The 20154-nt window shown below is 47.5% G+C and overlaps 1 protein-coding gene across 2 annotated transcripts in view; it reads left to right on the top strand.

Moving 5' to 3' along the window:
• The window catches only part of LOC119974444 (carcinoembryonic antigen-related cell adhesion molecule 5-like), a 100530-nt gene that overhangs the window by 45481 nt on the left and 34895 nt on the right, over positions 1–20154 (top strand). For both annotated transcript variants that reach the window (XM_038813334.1, XM_038813333.1), the window contains exons 3-6: positions 4807–5085; positions 6272–6535; positions 13764–14042; positions 19132–19395. In XM_038813334.1, the coding sequence (XP_038669262.1) occupies positions 4807–5085; positions 6272–6535; positions 13764–14042; positions 19132–19395 (1086 nt within the window). The remainder of the gene's footprint in view (positions 1–4806; positions 5086–6271; positions 6536–13763; positions 14043–19131; positions 19396–20154) is intronic.

Genomic DNA, 20154 nt, shown 5'->3' with positions numbered 1-20154 from the left:
TATCAGCTGGAGTTGAGAAGAGTAAGAGATGACTTGATCAAACCTTTAACAATCTGAGTGGTATTGACAGGGTGGATGGAGAGAGGAACTTTCCTCTTGTCGGAGAATCTAGAACTCGGGGTCACTGTTTATAAATAAGGGGATCATTCATATAAGACGGAGAGTAGGAGATTCTTTCTCTCAGAGGGTTGTGAATCTCTGAAACTCTTGTCGTCAAAAGGCAGTGGAAGCAGAGTCTTTGCAGTGGAAGACAGATTCTTGATTAACTAGGCAGTGAATGGTTATCAGGGGAAGGCAGGAATGTAGGGCTGAGGTTACAATCAGGTCAGCCGTGATCTTATTGAGTGACGGAGCAGGACCTAATGGCCTATTCCTACTCCTAATTTGTATGTTTGTGTATTTGTTTGTCTGTCCATATGTAAAATAAACCTAAATAATGTAAAGACCAGCACTGGATTCATTCTTCCAATCTGTTAATATGCTTTAATTGGAGTTAACAGTGGGAACTCATTGCCTGGTAGAGTCAGAAGTGCCTGCTCATTATAGCAAGCATTCGAGAATGGGCTTGAAAATATTGTAAACTACGAGAAATGGATCACATGGATGGCTCTCCTTTGGCCGGCGCAGACTCGATGGGTCGAATGACCTTCTTAATTTCTGTGATTTAATTACATTTTATAAAATGTGTGCACAATGCAAGGAAACAAAGGACAGGAAGCATTGGAATTCCTAAAAGAGGCAACTAGGACTTGTTCAGAAAATATTCGGAAATTAAAGGCGGACATGTGAACTTCTAAGAGGAGAAAGAGAGAATTTTAGTCCAAAAATAGACTGCTATTCCACCCTCCCCACCCTCCTCCAACACCACCAAAATGAGCGAGGAATGCAGGCAACAACTTGTGGAGCCAAAAAGATGTAGAATCAGTAAAAGACTGGAGGGTAACATTGAGGGGAAGGCGAATGTGCAGGTTGATGAGGATCTGGCCACACCCGAGTGGATGGGTTGCCAGAACATATTCCAAGCTACCCCCCGATAAATGAATGAAAGGATCTCCGAACACAGGAGCTACAAGCGCTCAGAGACGCCATCAAGCTGGAAATGATGACAACGGTGAAAGTGGCAGTAATGGAGGCGCTGGTCCATCTTCAATCGGTGCTGGAAACAACGGAGCAGCATCTGGAGACACAGGAAGTGACATAGAACATAGAACAGTACAGCACAGAACAGGCCCTTCGGCCCTCAATGTTGTGCCGAGCCATGATCACCCTACTCAAACCCACGCATCCACCCTATACCCGTAACCCAACAAACCCCCCCCCCCAACCTTACTTTTATTAGGACACTACGGGCAATTTAGCATGGCCAATCCACCTAACCCGCACATCTTTGGACTGTGGGAGGAAACCGGAGCACCCGGAGGAAACCCACGCACACAGGGGGAGGACGTGCAGACTCCACACAGACAGTGACCCAGCCGGGAATCGAACCTGGGACCCTGGAGCTGTGAAGCATTTATGCTAACCACCATGCTACCCTGCTGCCCTTCATGTGAACTTCTAAGAGGAGAAAGAGAGAATTTTAGTCCAAAAATAGACTGCTATTCCACCCTCCCCACCCTCCTCCAACACCACCAAAATGAGCGAGGAATGCAGGCAACAACTTGTGGAGCCAAAAAGATGTAGAATCAGTAAAAGACTGGAGGGTAACATTGACGATCAGAGAGCTGTAGAAGGCTGCGACTGACCAGAGTGAACGGATTCCCTTGATTGGAGACGGAGATTGCAAGATTGCTGGCGACACAAGGGACGCTGAAGGGGAAGGTCGTGGACTAGGATAACCGGGCGCGCCATCACACCTTCCGCATTGTGGGCCTACCAGAGGGTAATGAGGGCAGGAAACCCACGGAGTACGTGGCACAGATGCTGGGGAAACCTGATGGTGGGGAAAGGTTCCCCAAGCCCCCACAGGTGGACAGAGCCCACCGGTCACTCCAGCCAAAGCCCAAAGCTGGGGAGCAGCCACGCGGACCATCATCATGAAACTGCACCGGTACCAAGAATGGGAGAAGATCCTGAACTGCGCAAGGCACACGCGGCCCTGGAAGTTGGAGGGAATCTTGACCCGTGTGTACCAAGACATTGGGGCAGACCTGGCCAAGCGGCAGGCAGAATTTAAAACAGCCAAGGAGGCCCCACACAAGACCAACGTGAGATTCGGAATGCTGTATCTCACCAAGCTTTGTGTGACTTTCCAGGGCAGGGAGTACTACTTTACAACAGAAGCACATGAATTCATGCACAAGCACGGGCTGGGAAAGCAATGCCACCAGAAGTGAACCAGAACTCTACTCTCATTGTTTTAAAAAAAGGACTACACGCATGGGACAGATCAGCCTTGTCTTCGATCTGACGATGACGATGAGTCTCAGAAAGGAGGGGTGAGAGCTGTAGGATGCAAAAAGTGATGAGGAAGGGGAAAGGGGGGGGGGAAGAATGCAATGGGCGGCGGAAAGTGTAGATTGATCCGCGGGGAGGCCACTACACCAGCCGATGAGCTAACACAGAGAAGTTCGAGCAACAGGAGGGCCATGGTACAACTCCCAACAGGGAGAGAGTGCCTGGCAGCAAGGGGGTGGGGGAGAGAAATCTCTAGATGGGGGAAAAATAGGGGGAGTAAGAAAGGTAGAAAAGCTGTTGGGGGGGGGGAAACCTGCAGGGGAATGGAGGGGGAGAGGGTCGACAGGCCCGGGGGAATGTTGAGGGGTGGCTGGGAAAGGGTAGAATGCTGGCTATGACAGCGGAAAAAAGGGCACTTCAAACATCCATCTTGAAGGGCATACACAATGATGGTGGCCATCTTGGCTGGCCCCTGGAATGTTGGGGCAGTCACAAGGCGCATACAGTGACCACGGCCATCTTGGATGACCCCCAAACAAAGAGAAACCCTGGAGTGCAGGGGCACATTCAGAAGGTAAGTATGGTTGACACCGCAGGAGGTGGGGGACAGAAATCCCCCATCAGAATAGTCACTTGGAATGTCAGGGGACTTAACGGCCCAGTGAAAAGATCCGGAGTCTTCATGCACCTGAAAAGTCTGAGTGCCGACATAGTCTTCCTCCAGGAGACCTGCCTGAGGGAGAAGGACTGACTGCGGCTAAGAAAGAGCTGGGTGGGTCAGACTTACCAATTGTGCTACGGGACGAGGGCTAGGGGAGTGACCATACTGCTCAATAAGAGGACAGCATTTACAGTGCCGAGGATGGTTATGGACCAAGGAGTGGGCATGTCATGGTTAGCGGTGTCCTGGAAGGGGTAACTGTGGTCCTGGTAAACATGTACACTCCCAACTGGGACAACGTGGAATTCATGAAGAAAACCAACATCGACACACACCGACTCATCATGGGCAGGTGTGGGGTGGTGCTTTAACTGTGTACAGGATCCACAGACAGGCAGATCAAACCCAAAGCTGGGGGGAAAAAAATCAAACACGGCAAAGGAATTGAATATTTTCATGCAACATATGGGGAAGTGGACCCATGGAGGTTCACGCACCCACGGAAGGAGTTCTCCTTCTTCTCCCAGAGCATATTCTAGGATCGACATTTTGTTCTGGGGAAAGCGGTGCTTCCAGGGGTAATAGGAGCGTAATCTCCGACCACACCACACTATGTGGACGGAAGGTTGGGGATGGGCTGGGCACAAAGCCTGCCCCCCCCCCCCCCCCCCCCCGCCCCCACCGCTATGGAGGCTGGACATGGCCCTTGAAGCCGATTAAGCATTCTGCGATCAGATATCACAGCCGTAGATGGGTAAGTTAGCAACAACCAGAATGGGGAGGTCTCACCCTCCACTTTCTGGGAGGCACTGAAGGTGGTGATAAGAGGGGAAACTGCTGCGTACAAGGTGCACAGACGTAGGAAGGAGAGGGCGGCCAGGCCCCGGCTGGTCAACCTCACACTGGAGGTGGATCGGTGGTAATCCTCAACCCCAACCGTGGAACTACTGGTGGAGAGAAAAAAGCTATAGATGGACTTTGACCTGCTCCCCACTCGTAAAGCAGTGCACCAGCACTCCCTGCGTGCATGTGGGGTTACTGCTTCTACCCAGAGCCGTCTCTGCTGCTGCCTCTGCCTGTCCGCACTGTCACCAAGCTACCATTGAAAGGCGGGGGGAGGGGGGGTGCAGGGTTCGGTCTGGACATCCTATTGCCTTATTCCGGAGGCAATTACATCCCTGGGTGTATGTCACTCTTCAATTTCACCTCAGAACGAGCGGATGCAGAAACTGGCTTATTACTCACTCCCCAGCGATGTCTGGCAAAGTACAGGGCAGGACAACCAATTGTTCACAGACAAAGGCTGAACAATGAGACAATTTGTTATTTCCCTTTATTAAGGATCATGTGTTTGTGTAAAATATGACCTGTGGCAATAAACATGTCACAAGAGCCTATTTTCTTTCCCACACAAACTAATTATATTTCTAAACATAGTTTATCATGTTGCCCAAATTGCCCAGGGTTTGTTTTTAAATTCAGGTGCACTTTCTGATGTTTGATCAACACGGATGTTTAGGTTCTCTGTGTTCGCCTTGAGTGTGCATTGTTACAGATTTCTAAACAATGTGGGCAAAGCACTTATTTTGGAGCTCCAGAGGAACGCCAAACAATAAGATGAATGTACCAGTTATGTGGTTTATGTTTCCCTTTAGGTGGGAGATTAAATGCTGTATGTGATGTTCGGCTCGGTCACTATTTTGTATTTAATACTGTGCCCCACACGTGTGCCACTTTCTATTTTGCAGAACCTGTTTCCAAGCCTCAGGTCCTTCCCAGCGACTCTCACACCTTCGAGTCCAATGAGACTGTCAGCCTGCACTGCAACCTGTCTGGTGATTCCCCATCCATCCGCTGGATAAAAGACGGCCTTTACCTCCAGTACAACGACAGGATAAATGTGTCGCTGGACAATCAGACATTAACAATAGCGACAGTGAATCGTTCTGATTCAGGGGACTATCAGTGCGAGGCTCACAACACTGTCAGCAACAAAACAAGTGATCCATTCTTTCTGATGGTTTACTGTAAGTATGAATAGCTATATATCTCCCTGCTTACATATCTACCCATTCGGTAGATCTACAGTCTGTCTGTCTCTACTTTCCCGTCTGCCCATCCATCTACCTGATGTCCATCTATCTAAATATCTATCAATCTGTCTATCTAACTGGACTGGGCTGTGACCGACATCTATCAATTGACTCAAAATCAACTCTGTCAAACAGCCACGCACAAACTGCAAAATGCTGTCCCCCAGAAGTGAATGATCCTTTCAAAGGATTTCCCCTCGTGCATTCTTCACAGCTGTATCTTATCAACATCCCTGGCACTCGTTCACATGGGTGATAATACCTGTGGGGAAGAGTGCCCTGTGACCTCCGTGTCCTCTCCCCTTGGAGACTCTGTTCCCAGGCTTGAACTTCCAGCACTCGCAGATTGTCAAAAAGAGCCGGGGCTTATCTCAACGGTGCAGCTGCTGCTGTGCACAGGGAGGGAGAGAATGCAAAGGCGTTGTTCCTGCAGGAAATTCCCAAGACTAAGCTGTTGTGTGTAGTCACAACAAAAGTAAAATACATTACTAATTTCAATCCATCTGACTTTTTAACACTTCAAATGACAGAGCTGAAGAAAGTGCCTCATATTCCCTGTTTACAGCTTCACCCAGTCATCTTGTTCTTCTCTGCAAGGTTACTTGCACTGGATTTCTGATTCTCCGTCCAAGCTAGTAGTGACTCGTTGGTCTGGGAGTATGATTCTCACTTTAGGTGTAGCAATCAGAGAGCTTGCAAGAGGTCCCGAGTTCAAAACCGGGGTGAGCCCTTTGCTGTTAACTGGGTGGCACAGTGGCAAGCATTGCTGCCTCACAGTGTCAGGGACCCGGGTTCAACTCTGACCTTGGGTGACTGGAGTTTGCACATTCTCCCCGAGTCAGCATGGGTTTCCTCCAGGTGCTTTGGTTTCCTCCCACAGTCCAAAAGATGTGCAGGTTAGGTGGATTGGCCATGCTAAATTGTCCTCCAGTGTCCAATGGTTAGGTGGGATTACAGGGATAGGGTGGAGGAGTGGATCCAGGTAAGGTGCTCTTTCAGAGGGTCGGTGTAGAGTCGATGGGTCAAATGGCCTCCTCCTGCACTGTAGGGATTATGTTCCTGGGATTGCATTTCTTTCCTGTGAAATTTACATTAATACCTGCATTCTTTACCCATGCAGATGGACCAGAAGAACCTCGATTATCTATTGATCCGGACAAAGGAGACATTATTTTGGGATCAAATGTCACTTTCACGTGTACTGTGCAGTCGGTCCCTCCTTCCACATTCGAGTGGTTTTTCAATGGTGTCCCCCTGAATCAAACAGAGGAAGCAATGACACTCGTTGGCATTGTCTCAGGTCACAGCGGCAATTACACATGTCAGGCCTACAACAACATGACCAGAAAATACATCAGTGTATCAGAACAAATACACGTCATAGGTGAGACAACAAGCTCAAGTTAGCTCTGATATTTATGCTGCGATTGACACCTGCTTTAGTCTTTAACAGTGTCATTACCACTCCCTTTGTCTTATGCCCATGACATCTTTGTCACTTTGTCTCTCCTGCGCTCATCCCTATCCCTGACCTTGGATCTTGCTCCCCCTGCTCCACCCCTTCTCATCAACAGCATGAAACCGATCACATTGCTACCACTCCCCAGCCCTGAAAAAGACTCAACGTGGACTGGAAAGGTTTCATGCTCCACAGATGCTCCAATCTTTTGTTTTTATTTTGACTCATTGTGAACCTGTGCCCTTCAGCAACAGTGGACATTCAATATGTGTAATCTATACCCAGATGGATGGCTTTCAAAAGAAATGGTGCAAGTATTACTTATATTGAAAGAGCATATTGGTAAATATTCTTCCGTATCACCGCTTTAAACATCGGGAGAGGATCAGCTGCAAAACCAGTTGTCACACAGCATAAGTGCTGACCCTGGTTGCGATGTTTAGTGTACACATCTGGCAGTACACAGTTGGTCAACCATTGTAGCACTCACTGACTCGTGGAAATTTCAAGTCATGCAACATCACCAGCCTTTAGTTCCCAGTTGGTGGAATAACTGGACAGGAAGATCCCAGATGGAACTCTGGCTCAAAAGACTGTATTTTTTATTTTTTAAAATAAAACATGGAGGAACAGAGTCACAGGAGTGCTAATTAGTTTTAGCAACAAGAAGGAAACATTTATTAAATATGGAAAAAATTGATTTTGATAAGTACACCTTTACTCCCCCCCTAGTTTAACAATTACACGCAGATTTTAAGATTAACACAGATTACAAAGTACATCTTAATCTACATTTGTCTCATTCACACAAAGTTTCTTTTAAGCACGCAGAATGATAGTAGAAAAATACACTCTCCACTCTGAACGAAAGTGAATGTTTGTGGATTTCTCCTCAGAACCTTCCCAGATGATTGTTAGGAGAGAGTTTCCAAACTCTCCCTCACAAAAGTGCACTTTAAAATCTTCTCCCATAATTATGCTTTCCCTTAGCGGCTTGCATTTCAAAATCCAGACCAGGCTTTCCAAATGACACCAATAAACAAAGTCCCAGTGGCCCTCAATGGAGAACCAAACCTGGGCGTGCATCAGGGCCATTCATTCTTCTGCCACCAACTCTGCACCCAACTGAACTTTTAAATTCATTCAAGGAGTGTGAGCGTCGCTGACGAGGCCCAGCATTCATTGTCCACCACTGTTTGTCCCTTGAGAAGACGATGGTGATCTGCCTTCTTTAACTGCTGCAGTCCATGTGGCGTAGGTACACCCACAGTGCAGTTAGGGAGAGAATTTCAGGATTTTTGACCTGGTGACAGTAAAAGAACGGCAGCGATATTGTTCCTTACACAGCATAAAGGTGAGCCAGCTTACAGGACGGACTTTGTTTGCATAGAGTGCTGAATTTGGGTGCATTTGAGTGCTATAGTGAGAGTTTGGTGACTGTGAGAGTTTGGTGACTGAGGGAGTTAGGTGAGGAGGGAGCAAGGTGCTCCTTTCATTTTGTTTCCTACACGTCATCAAAGAGCATGAAGGGAGCCAGGAGTTTACAGAGAATGCAGCTGACTGGGAGCAGAGTCGGAGGGCAGAGTTCCAGTTGGTTCACAGAGCAGCTACATTCTGTAATATCAGACGGGGTGGAGGCTAGGGCAGTTGCATGCTCCTCTTGTAGGATGTGGGTGGTGAGGGATACCACCGGTGTCCCCGTTGACTACACCTGCGGGACGTGCACCCAACTCCAGCTCCTCAGAGACCGCGTTAGGGAACTGGGGATGGAGCTGGAGCTGGATGAACTTTGGATCATCCAGGAGGCAGAGGGGGTGATAGAGAAGAGTTACAGGGAGGTAGCCACACCCAAGGTACAGGAAAAGAGTAACTGGGTTACAGTCAGGGGAAGGAAAACAAAGGGGCAGACAGTGCAGGGATCCCTCGTGGCTGTTTCCCTTCAAAACAATTTACCGTTTTGGATGCTGTTGGGGGGGATGACCTACCGGGGGAAGGCCCGAGCGGCCAGGTCTCTGGCATTGAGCCTGGCTCTGTGGCTCAGAAGGGAAGGGGGTGAATAGAAAACAATAGTGATAGGAGACTCAATGATTAGGGGAATGGATGGGAGATTCTGTGGTCGCGTACGAGACTCCCGGAAGGTATGTTGCCTCCTGGGTGCCAGAGCCAGGGATGTCTCGGATCAGGTCTACAGGATTCTTAAGTGGGAGGGTGAGCAACCAGAAGTCGTGGTGCACATAGGCACCAATGACACAGCTAAGAAAAGGGATGATGATCTAAAAAGTGATTTTAGGGAGTTAGGTTGGAAGCTAAAGATCAGGACAAGCAGAGTGGTGATCTTAGGATTGCCACCGATGCCACATGGGAGTGAGGCAAGGAACAGAGAGCAAGTGCAGCTGAACATGTGGCTACAGGGCTGGTGCAGGAGGGAAGGCTTCAGATATGTGGATCATTGGGATATCTTCTGGGGAAGGTGGGACCTGTGCATGAAGGATGGGTTGCACCTAAACTGGAAGGGCACCAATAACTTGGGTGGGAGGTTTGCTGGAGCACTTTGGGAGGGTTTAAACCAGTTTGGCAGGGGGATGGGAACCAGAGCTATAGATCAGAGGATAGGGTAGCTGTTGAACAGCCAGAAATAGTATGCAGCAAGTTTGTGAGGAATGATAGACAGTTCATAGGGCAAAGTTGCACTCAGTGGAATGGGTTAAAGTGCGCCTGTTTCAATGCAAGCAGTGTCAGGATTACGGGAGATGAACTTAGAGCATGGATCAGTACTTGGAACTACGATGTTGTGGCCATTACAGAGACATAAATTTCACAGGGGCAGGAATGGTTGTTAGATGTTCCGGGGTTTAGATGTTTTCAGAAGAATAGGGAGGGAGGTAAAAGAGGAGAGGGAATGGCACTGTTAATTAGGGAGTGCACCACAGCTTTAGAAAAGGAAGTAGTTGAGGACTGTTTGTCCACTGAGTCAGTATGGGTGGAAGTCAGAAACAAGAAAGGAGCAGTAACTTTATTGGGAGTTTTCTATAAACCCCCCAATAGCAGCAGAGAGATAGAGGAACAGATTGGGCGGCAGATCTTGGAAAGGTGCAGAAGTAACAGAGTTGTTGCCATGGGTAACTTCAACTTCCCTAATATTAACTAGAACCTCCTTAGTGCAAATGGTTTGGATGGAGCAGATTTTGTCAGGTGTGTACTGGAAGGATTCCTGACTCAATATATAGATAGGCCGACTAGGTGCTTGGCAACGAACCAGGCCAGGTGTCAGATGTCTCGGTGGGAGAGAATTTCGGTGACAGTGACCACAACTCCTTGACCTTTACCATAGTCATGGAGAGAGATAGGAGCAGACAGCATGGGACGGTATTTAATTGGGGGAGGGGAAATTATATTGCCATTAGACAGGAGTTGATGAGCATAAAGTGGGAACAATTGTTCTTGAGGAAATGCACAACAGTAATGTGGGGGTTGCTTAAGGAGCACTTGCTGCGAGTGATGGGTAGTTTGGTCCCATTGAGACAAGGAAGGAATGGTAAGGTGAAGGAGCCTTGAATGACAAGAGAAGTGGAGCTTCTAGTCAAGAGGAAAAAGGAAGCTTACGTAAGGTTGAGGGAGCAAGGATTTGGCACGGCTCGAGAGGGTTACAAGGTAGCCAGGAAAGAACTTAAAAATGGACTGAAGAGAGCTAGAAGGGGCATGAAAAATCCCTGGCAGGAAGGATTAGGGAAAACCCCAAGAAATTCAACACGTATGCGAGAACTAAGGGGCGGGATTCTCCGTGAACCGGCAGGGCGGGACACTGGTGTCGAGGACTGACGTGAACCACTCCGGCGTCAGGCCGCCCTGAAGGTGCAGAAAGCTCCACACCTTCAGGGGCTAGGCCGGCGCCGGAGTGTTTGGCGCTGCGTCAGCCGGCGCGGAAGGGGTTGGAGCCACGCCAACCGGCACCGAAGCGTGGGCTGGCGTCATCCGAGCGCATGTGCAGGGGGAGTTCTTCTCCACACCAGCCTTGGCGGAGGTTGACAGTGGTCGTTGCGGAGGGAAAGAGTGCTCCCACAGCACAGGCCTGCCCACGGATCGGAGGGCCCTGATCACGGGCCAGGCCACTGTGGGGGCACCCCCAGGGCCAGATCGCCCCCCCCCCCCCCCCCCTGCCCCCAAGGACTCTGCAGGCCGCATGTGGAGCCAGGTTCTGCCGGTAAGGACCTGTTGTGATTAACGGCAGTGGGATCGGCCGCAAACGGGCGGCCACTCGGCCCATCGCGGGCCGGAGAATCGCCGGGGGATGGAGGCGCTGCCAACGACCCCTCCAACCGGCACAGCGCGATACCTGCCCCCGCCAAAACCCTGGCGCCGGAGAATTCGGCAGCCGGCATGGGCAGGATTGATGCTGCCCTCCGCCGATTCTCCGATCCGGCAGGGGGGAGGGTCGGAGAATCCTACCCAAGAGGATGATCAGAGTGAGAGTATGGCCGATCAGGGATAGTGGAGGGAACTTGTGCCTAGAGTCTGAGGAAGTAGGGGAGGCCCTAAATTAATATTTTGCTTCAGTATTCACTAGAGAGAGGGACCTTGCTGCTCAGAACAGTGTGAAACAGGTTAATGGACTCAAGCAGGTTGATATTGAGGAGGATGTGCTGGAAATTTTGAAAAGCATCAGGATAGATAAGTCCCCTAGGCCTGACAGGATATACCCAAGGTAACTACGGGAAGCGAGGGAGGAGATTGATGCGCCGTTGGCGATTGTATTTACATCCTCACTCTCCACTGGAGTAGTACCGGATGATTGGAGGGAGGCAAATGTTGTTCCCTGTTCAAGAAAAGGAATAGGTAAATCCTTGGGAATTACAGACCCATCAGTCTTCTGCCTGTGGTGATCAAAGTATTGGAAAGGATTCTGAGAGATAGGATTTATGATTATTTCAAAAAACATAGTTTGATTCAAGATAGTCAGCATGGCTTTGTGAGGGGCAGGTCATGCCTCACAAGCCTCATTGAATTCTTTGAGGATGTGACGAGACACATTGATGAAGGTTGGGCAGTGGATGTGGTGTAGATGGATTTCAGTAAGGCATTGATAAGGTTCCCCATGGTGGGCTTATTCAGAAAGTTAGAAGGCATGGGGTACAGGGAAAATTGGCTGTCTGGATACAGAATCCCGCAAGGATCTGTTGTGGGACCTCTGCTCTGTGTGGTTTTTATAAATGACTTGGATGAGGAAGTGGAAGGGTGGGTTAGTAAGTTTGCCGATGACACAAATGTTGGGGGAGTTTAAATAGTGTTGAGGGTTGTTGCAGGTTACAACAGGACATTGATAGGATGCAGAGCTGGGCTGAGAAGTGGCAGATGGAGTTCAACCTTGATAAATGTGAAGTCATTCATTTTGGAAGGTCGAATTTGAATGCTGAATACAAGGTTAAAGGTAGGATTCTTGGAAGTGTGGAAGAACAGTGGGATCTTGGGGTCCACGGACATAGATCCCTCAAAGTTGCCACCCAGATTGATAGGTTTGTTAAGAAGACATATGGTGTGTTGGCTTTTATTAACAGGGGAATTGAGTTTAAGTGCCGCGCGGTTTTGCTGCAGCTTTATAAAACCATAGTTAGACCACACTTGGAATATTGTGTCCAGTTCTGGTTGCGACTTAAGCGACTTTTGGATGGGCACATGGACAGCAGTAAATTGAAGGGGTGTAGGTTAGGTTGATCTTAGATTAGATGGTCGGCACAACATCCTGGTCTGAAGGGCCTGTACTGTGCTCGACTGTTCTATGTTCTGTGTTCTATCTATGTTCTTACCTCTGTAAAGTTCCTCTCATATGTGTGAAGGTTTAATTGACAAACATTATGTTAAACCTGTGAAGCTATGAAAACTCAGTAAACAAATCATAATGTAAATGAAATTTGAATCGGAAAGTAACGCAAAATGAACATACATTGCATCTGCTGTTCATTGTGTACTCTTTTGAATAAAACAAAATGGGTCAAATGAAGAAATTAACAAATTAGGCAATTAGGTGAATGAGGGAGTGGGAGATAGTTCTTTAAACATGCAAACAAAACCAAAACCCCCAAAGGCAAACTCACTAAACTTTAAATCCAAATCAGGTTCTGGGGATCAACGATGCACCCCAACAGGCATGGAAGGCCTTTGTGGTGCTGGTGGGTGCTGTGTGCTCCCTGTTCAGGGACAGCCAGCCACTAACATAGCCTCAGAAGAGGGGCAGACAGCCAGGCCAGGTGACCCCCCCCCAACCCCCCGTCCAGACTTGTTAATGGACGGGTAGGCCAGGCCCACAATCAGGCTTATGATGAGGTCCTCATCTCTCTCTGCTTTTGGCAACCGCCTGCCCCTCCCCCCCCCCCCCCACCCCCCGCCAATTAATATCACAGCTTTAATAAATCAGACCAACAGATGGATTTAAAAGCAGAAAGCTGAAATTAGTGACATCGCCACTTGTATCTGCAATGTTTCCAGGTCCAGGAAGCCTCCTAAGAGAACTCTCCCCCGTCTGAAGGGAGTCAAGGGTTATCTGGTGGTTCAGGTAGGAATGTGGAGCTGAGGCCACAACCGGGTAGGCTGTGATCTCACTGAATGGTGGAGTAGGCTGGAAGGGCCGAATGGCCTACTCCTGCTCTTATGTTCTAGCCAGCGCAGACATCACATTCAGATATTAATAGCGAACATCATGTCATTCTAACATTCTCCAGCTTCGATATTTTGGAAACTTGCATTAGAAGGAAATCTTTCAAAACACGTTTATTTCCACGTATAATGGGGACTTGAGGAAAAATCTTTTTCACCCAGATGGTGGTGGGCAGTTTGAATTCACTGACCAGGTTCATGATTGACGTTGAAATGCTCAACTCACTTCAAAGGGTCCCTGGATCTCTATCTGAAGAGTTGGAACCTGCTAAGCTACGGACTAGGTGCCGGAAAGTGGGATTAAAATGAACGGCTAGTTTCTTGTTTGGCTGGCGCAGGCATGATGAGCGGAATGGCCTCTTTCTGCACTGTATCTTTTCTATGGTTCTACCTGTGACTTTGCTGGCGATACACTGTTTGTAATGGAATCAGTGAATATAATGGAATCAATGAATATACAACGACAGAATAAATAATATGGTGCTTTTTTTCCACTTTCTTACAGTACCGGTTTCCAAGCCAACCATTTCTACAAATATTTCAGACCCCATTGAATACAATGACACCGTGATCTTAACTTGCAATGTGACTGGTGACGTGAGACTCATTTACTGGATTAAGACCAACCAGTTACTTCTAACTCAGGAGAGGATGCAGTTATCGGTGGGCAATGAGACGCTGACTATAACATCAGTGCAGAGGTCTGATGGAGGCGATTACAAATGCCAGGCATGGGGCCACAGTAATAATGAAAGCAGTGACCCATTTTCATTAAAGATTTGCTGTAAGTACAGACCCAGTGATGGCTAACATAGAAGCAAAAGTAAACATCGAAAGTAAGAGCTGGAGTATGCCATTCGAGCCTGCTCTGCCATTCAACATGATCACCGCTGATCCTCTATCTCAACATCATACTCCCCTGCTGTCCCCATAACCGTTGACACCTTTGGAGCCTAGAAATCAATTTCCTCTTAAGTATATTCAGTGACTTGGCCTGCACAGCCTTCTGTCGTAGAGAATTGCACATGTTTACCACTCTCTGAGTGAAGAAACGTCTCCCCAACTCAGCCTTAAATGGCCCCCCCGTATCCTAAAGCAGTGGCCCATTGCTCCAGAACCCCCATCCAGAGGAAAGAACATCCCTACAGTCTGTCCAGCCCTGTCAGAATTTTATACACTTCAATGAGATCCCCTCTCATTCTCCTAAACTCCAATGAATACAGGCCCAGTCTAACCAATCCCTCCTCATACAACAATCCTGCCATCCCAGGAATCAGTCTGGTGAACCTTCACTGCTCTCCCTCCATGGCAAGTATATCCTTTCTTAAATAAGGAGACCAGAGCTGCCTGCAATACTCTAGGTGTGGTCTCACCAAGGCCCTGTACGGCTGCAGTAAGAAAACATCCTTGTTCCTGTACAAGACAAGAGCTCATTCAAAAACCAAATCTGATGATCTAATGTTCAATTGGAATGGTTTATTTTGAAAGCACTGCTGATCTTGCCAACTGGACCACAGGATTCCAGGACCCAGGAGCAGTTTGATAGCACATTTTGCACAAACCCCCACTCCACTTTGGCTTCCAATTTTCTCACCACAATCGCGTTAGAATATATTCATCAGGACGGCGCAGTGGTTAGCGGGTAGTGGATCCTAGCACCGGGTCACTGTCCGTGTGGAGTTTGCACAATCTCCCTTTGTCTGCATGGGTTTCACATCCACAACCCAAAAAATCCACCAACAGGGTAGGTGGATTGGCCATGCTAAATTGTCCTGAATTGGAAACATTTTTAAAAAAAGAATATATTCTTAAAAAGTGAACTTTGTCCCCAAACCAATCTTTTAACAATAAACAAGTGAACTTACGATGGACAGGTAATCCAGAGACCCAGAGTAATGCTTTGGGTTTAAAAGTCTAATGATATTGTTAGCGGGAGAGAATCTGAAAGAAATTACTCCACGCTGAGGGCTGGTCCTCACACCAAATGTTTTATTATGCCAGCGGGGAGATGGCGCCTCTTAAAACCCAGTACCTCTCTCCACCGAACAAAGGACAATATCCATTCTTATACATTTTTCAAACATCTACACGGCCTATCATGGCTGGACCTTATCCAATAATATTAATTATAAATTACATACATTAGTCACATATCTAATGACATTTTGCATTAAGTAAGGTGGGTTTGTACATAATCAGTCCATGACCTCATGGATACGACTCGTGGTACCTCGTTGAAATTATCTTCTCGGTCTCCATCTAGAGTCCTTGAGTCTATAATGCTCCTTGTCCCATGGGCCTCCTTATCACTCATTGTGAATACCTCCCTTAATCCTACATGTATGTTTTCCATTAAAGACCCGAGATTGTCTGCTGGTACCAGCCAGCATTATCTCCCTGAACATTCCTTCTGTCTGTGTTAATTGTCTCTGTTGTTTATACCAGTTTGTGACTCACCCAACTAATTGTGCTCAGGAATGTGGCCAAAACAGCCAACAGCCATTTTGTGTCTTTAGTATTCTGAACCTCTGTTAACATGTCTGTCCTTTCTGATAGTCTTGGGATTTTTAGATTATAAAATTGCACACATTCAGGTTTATACAATATCTATTCCACTGTACAGGCACCTAAGCCAGGGTACCCTTTGTCTAAAACTTTCTCTCTAAATCTGCCTTCAACAATCCCTCCTTTCGATAAGGTGCTCGGCTGTATCAAATTAAATTGGTCCAAATTACCTTGCCTTCACAATTGGGTCCCCCATCGAGGGATTATCTCGAATGCTAGGATATGCGTGACTGTAGCCGCCCTGCAGTCTTGATTGGGGAAAGCCCTCACCCTTTGGGGGAACTGGTCGATGACCACCAGACAGAATCTTTTCCCCAACCTTTAGGCAGTGGTCCAGTAAAGTCAATCTGTAAATTCTCCCATGGACCCTTGGGTAGTGGCTGGTGGGCCATCTTATCGTTTCTGGGTCTCCCTGGGTTGGGTTGCGCGCATATAATACATCGTTGACAATGTTTTGTAACTTCCCTAGCGACCCCTGGCCACGACCAGTCTCTGAGTATACGACTCAGCATCCCATCGCATCATGTGTGGTCCGGTTTATGGTAAAGTTTGAGCAATTCAGTCTGGATTGAGGATGGGACAACAACCTGGGATACCTTCCTCCATATCTCGTCACCCCCTTTTCTGCTCCTCTCTACTATTGGGATTGCTCCTCTACACTGGCTTCTCCCTGTACTTTAATGATATTTAGTTCCTCAAGCCCTATTGCTGCCACTCGAAGGGGCTACGGCATTGTGGAACGGCTGCCAGGTCAGTCACCATGTTCCCCCGCTGTTCTTCATTCTCAACATTCTGGTGTGCTTTCATTTTTATCACGGCTACTGCAGCCGGGTGCATGGCAGCCTCCACTAACTTTCGGGCAATGTTCTCATGCTTGATGTGATCCCCTCCCCAAATAACATACCCTCGTCGACTCCAGGACGTCATGTAATCGTGCATGACCCCAAAGGCGTAGATCGGTATAGATGTTCACACGCTGTTCCTGTGCTACCTTCAGGGCTTCTGTTAGGGCTGTAAGTTTGACTTCCTGTGCTGAGACATCCAATTCCCCCTGTAGGATGGTGTCACCCTGCTGGTTTATCACCGCCAATCCCGTGAGATACTGCCATTCACATATCGCTTGAAGGCATTGACATAGAGGATCAGAACAGGGTTGGATATGGGTTCATCGGCTATTCTTCCCTCTATTTTCTCATCTATTTTAGTCTGACATTGGTGTGGTTCCCCCTCAGTGATTAATCCCTCTGCTGGGTTAAGGCCTGTATCGCTGATGATGCTGATGGACTTTTCCCAGGATAGGAGTACTGCTTCCCATAGGGCCCGTCAAGGATCGGACACTGTTTTCAGTTTGCCGGTGTTCAACAGTTCCACGATGGTGTGTTTAGTCTGTTGCACTAATGGGCTTGACATAGTGACAGGCTCGCAGACCCGTACTGCCCAGACAGCGCAGTGACGCATTGATGCAGCCATTTAACAACTGGGGACTCTCGGGTCCAGTAGTAAGCTACCAGTTTCATGACCCTCCTTTTTCCTGGGTGACTACTGCACTGTAAAAATCTCCCTCTAGGTCATTTATTTATTTATTTATTTTATAGTATATGTGGAATGGTTTTGACATATCTGGTAGCGGGTGGCACGGTAGCACAGTGGGTCGCAATGTTGCTTCACAGCTCCAGGGTCCCAGCTTTGATTCCCGGCTTGGGTCACTGTCTGTGAAGAGTCTGCATGTTCTCCATGTGTCTACGTGGGTTTCCTCCGGGTGTTCCGGTTTCCTTCCACATGTCATGAAAGATGTGCTGTTGGGTAATTTGGACATTCTGAATTCTCCCTCAGTGTACCTGAACAGGCCCTGGAATGTGGGGACCAGGGGCTTTTCACAGTAACTTCATTGCAGCCTACTTGTGACAATAAAAATTATTATAGTTTTTGGGGCCGGGGTTTCAAGCAGCCTGCCCTTTAAACTGCCGTATGTGATTTCTTGTTCCGGCCCCAGTCCACTGCTTCCAATCCTGGTTTTCCTCCTTTTACAAAGCATTAGATTGGTTCTGCCAGATTGGCGAACTGGGGAATAAAGTTTTTGCAGTAGTTCAACAGACATACCATTCACCGTGTTCCCTGCGCTTGTGGGTCAGGGCATGTCAGCGATGGCAGTTTTGCGATCTGTGGAGAGGATCTTTCTTCCCTGACTTATGTCATGTCCTAAGTATCGCATGGTAGTTTGTCCAATTTGAGCTGTTCTCAGGTTCACTTTAAAACCCGCCTTCTCTATCTAGTGTATTCAATGCGGTAGTCAGGGCTCCCAAATCCTCCCAGTCAATTTCCGAGGCTATTAGGAGATCATGGATGTATTGTAAAATGATGCTGCTGTGTGGGGCGAGGTCGTACTTCTCTAGGGCCCTACACCTGATTCGGTGAAAGCTATTTGAGCTGTAATGGGATCCCTGCGGTAAAGGGTCCAGCTATACTGTTTTCCCTTTGAGGTGAATGCAAATTTCTCCTCAGCACAGAAAAGATCCTTCAGTCCATCGTGCCTGTGCCAATCAAAAACAACCACCTAATTATCAAATCTCATTTTGCAGCACTTGGCCCGCAGCCTTGTATACCTTGGCATTGCAAGCGCACATCTAAATACGCCTTGAATGCTGTCAAGGTCTCTGTCTCCGCCATCTTTTCAGGCAGTTAGTTCCAGACTCCCACCACCCTCTGGGTGAAAACGTTTTCCCTCACATCCTCTCTAATCTGTAAATTCATGCCCCCTGATCATTGATCCCTCCACCACGGGGAAAAGTGTCTTCCTGCCTACTCTATCTCTGCCCCTATTTCGTGTCACCCCCCTCAGTCTCCTCTGCTCCAAGGAAAAACAACCCCGATCCAATCTCGCTTCTCAGCTAAAACTCTCCAGCCCAGGCAACATCCTGGTAACTCTTTCAACTCTTCACAACTCTTTCCAACGGTATCATATCCCTCCTATGGTGTGGATTCCAGAGCCGCACACAATATCTTCTAAATGCAGTAATGTTGGCCACCCCTAGTCCATAGGCCTCTCAAACGCTGGAAGGAGTAGGCACTGAAGAACTTGGGAAATGAATCATTCCACTTTTGTCCACATATTTTCCACCCCATTTGCTGAATATATATAACACTGATATTTCTTATGACCACTGTCATTTTCCCTGACGTCGTGTGCTTGCTGTTAGCAAGTTGCTTTGTAATAAGCAGTTCTTCATTTTATTACCATTACAGTTAGAAATTCAAGTTTGTTTGCATGAGTGAATATGCTCCATGACCCAGAGTTTATCTCATTCCAGATGGACCGGGCACCCCCCAGCTAACCATTGAGGACGAGAAGGAAGCCTATGCTCCCGAATCTAATGTCACCCTCATGTGTTCTGTGGATTCAGTTCCGCCGGCAACATTTGAATGGCTGATAAATGGCGAACTTCTTCGGGAGACAGGTCCAAAACTTGCCCTTGTCAACATCACCATAGACGACTTTGGGAATTATACCTGCCAGGCTCATAATAACCGCACCAATTTATATGCGGTGGCAACAAAACAAATCTCCCTAATCGGTAAGTAATTGAACTCCGCCTTTCTACAGGAAATGGGAAATGTATCATTTGCAAAGTCACAGAGTTAAGGGTGGATCCGAAGATTGAGAGTTAATAGCACCCCACCTCGTTTAAAGTACATTTGGAAAATTGCAATGGAACATAGCCTGTGCATTAGCACTGCAGTCAGTGGGTGTTACCAGTACACTTTGTCATCAGTATTTGTATCATGTTGCATTAACAGTTCAATTCCCAGATGTAAACATGCTTTTTAATTAAACAACTAAATTAGAATTCAGAAGGAATTAAAAGACGGAGAACTAATTGAGATCAAAGTGGCCAATCAGCGAGTTATACATCACTGGCATTGCTTATTGGTTGAAATATTGCAATCACTATGATCAAATTAGAATTAAATTGCCAAATTAAATAGTCAGCGCCTGAAAGAGACGGGGTGTAATTTATAATATAGCTTTTAGCATAGAGCATGATGTCAACATAGCAATGGAGCTTGCCATAAAATACTACATGCGCACACACACAGAAACAGACATATACACACACATACACACAGAAACAAACACGCGCAAACACGGACACAGACATAGACACACACATACATACACACAGACAAAAACAGACATACAGATGTGCACAGACACATAAACACAGAAATACACACAGACACACAGAAACAAGCACACCACTTCCGGTGGCGGCTATGAAGGAGTAAGTCGCTTGGGTCGGACTTTTGGACCTTGTTCCCTGATTTTTTTTTAC

This window comes from Scyliorhinus canicula, chromosome 12 (assembly GCF_902713615.1).
Source record: "Scyliorhinus canicula chromosome 12, sScyCan1.1, whole genome shotgun sequence".
NCBI lineage: Eukaryota > Metazoa > Chordata > Chondrichthyes > Carcharhiniformes > Scyliorhinidae > Scyliorhinus > Scyliorhinus canicula.
Note: the sequence above shows the minus strand (reverse complement) of the source record. Positions and strands in the feature narration are given on the sequence as shown.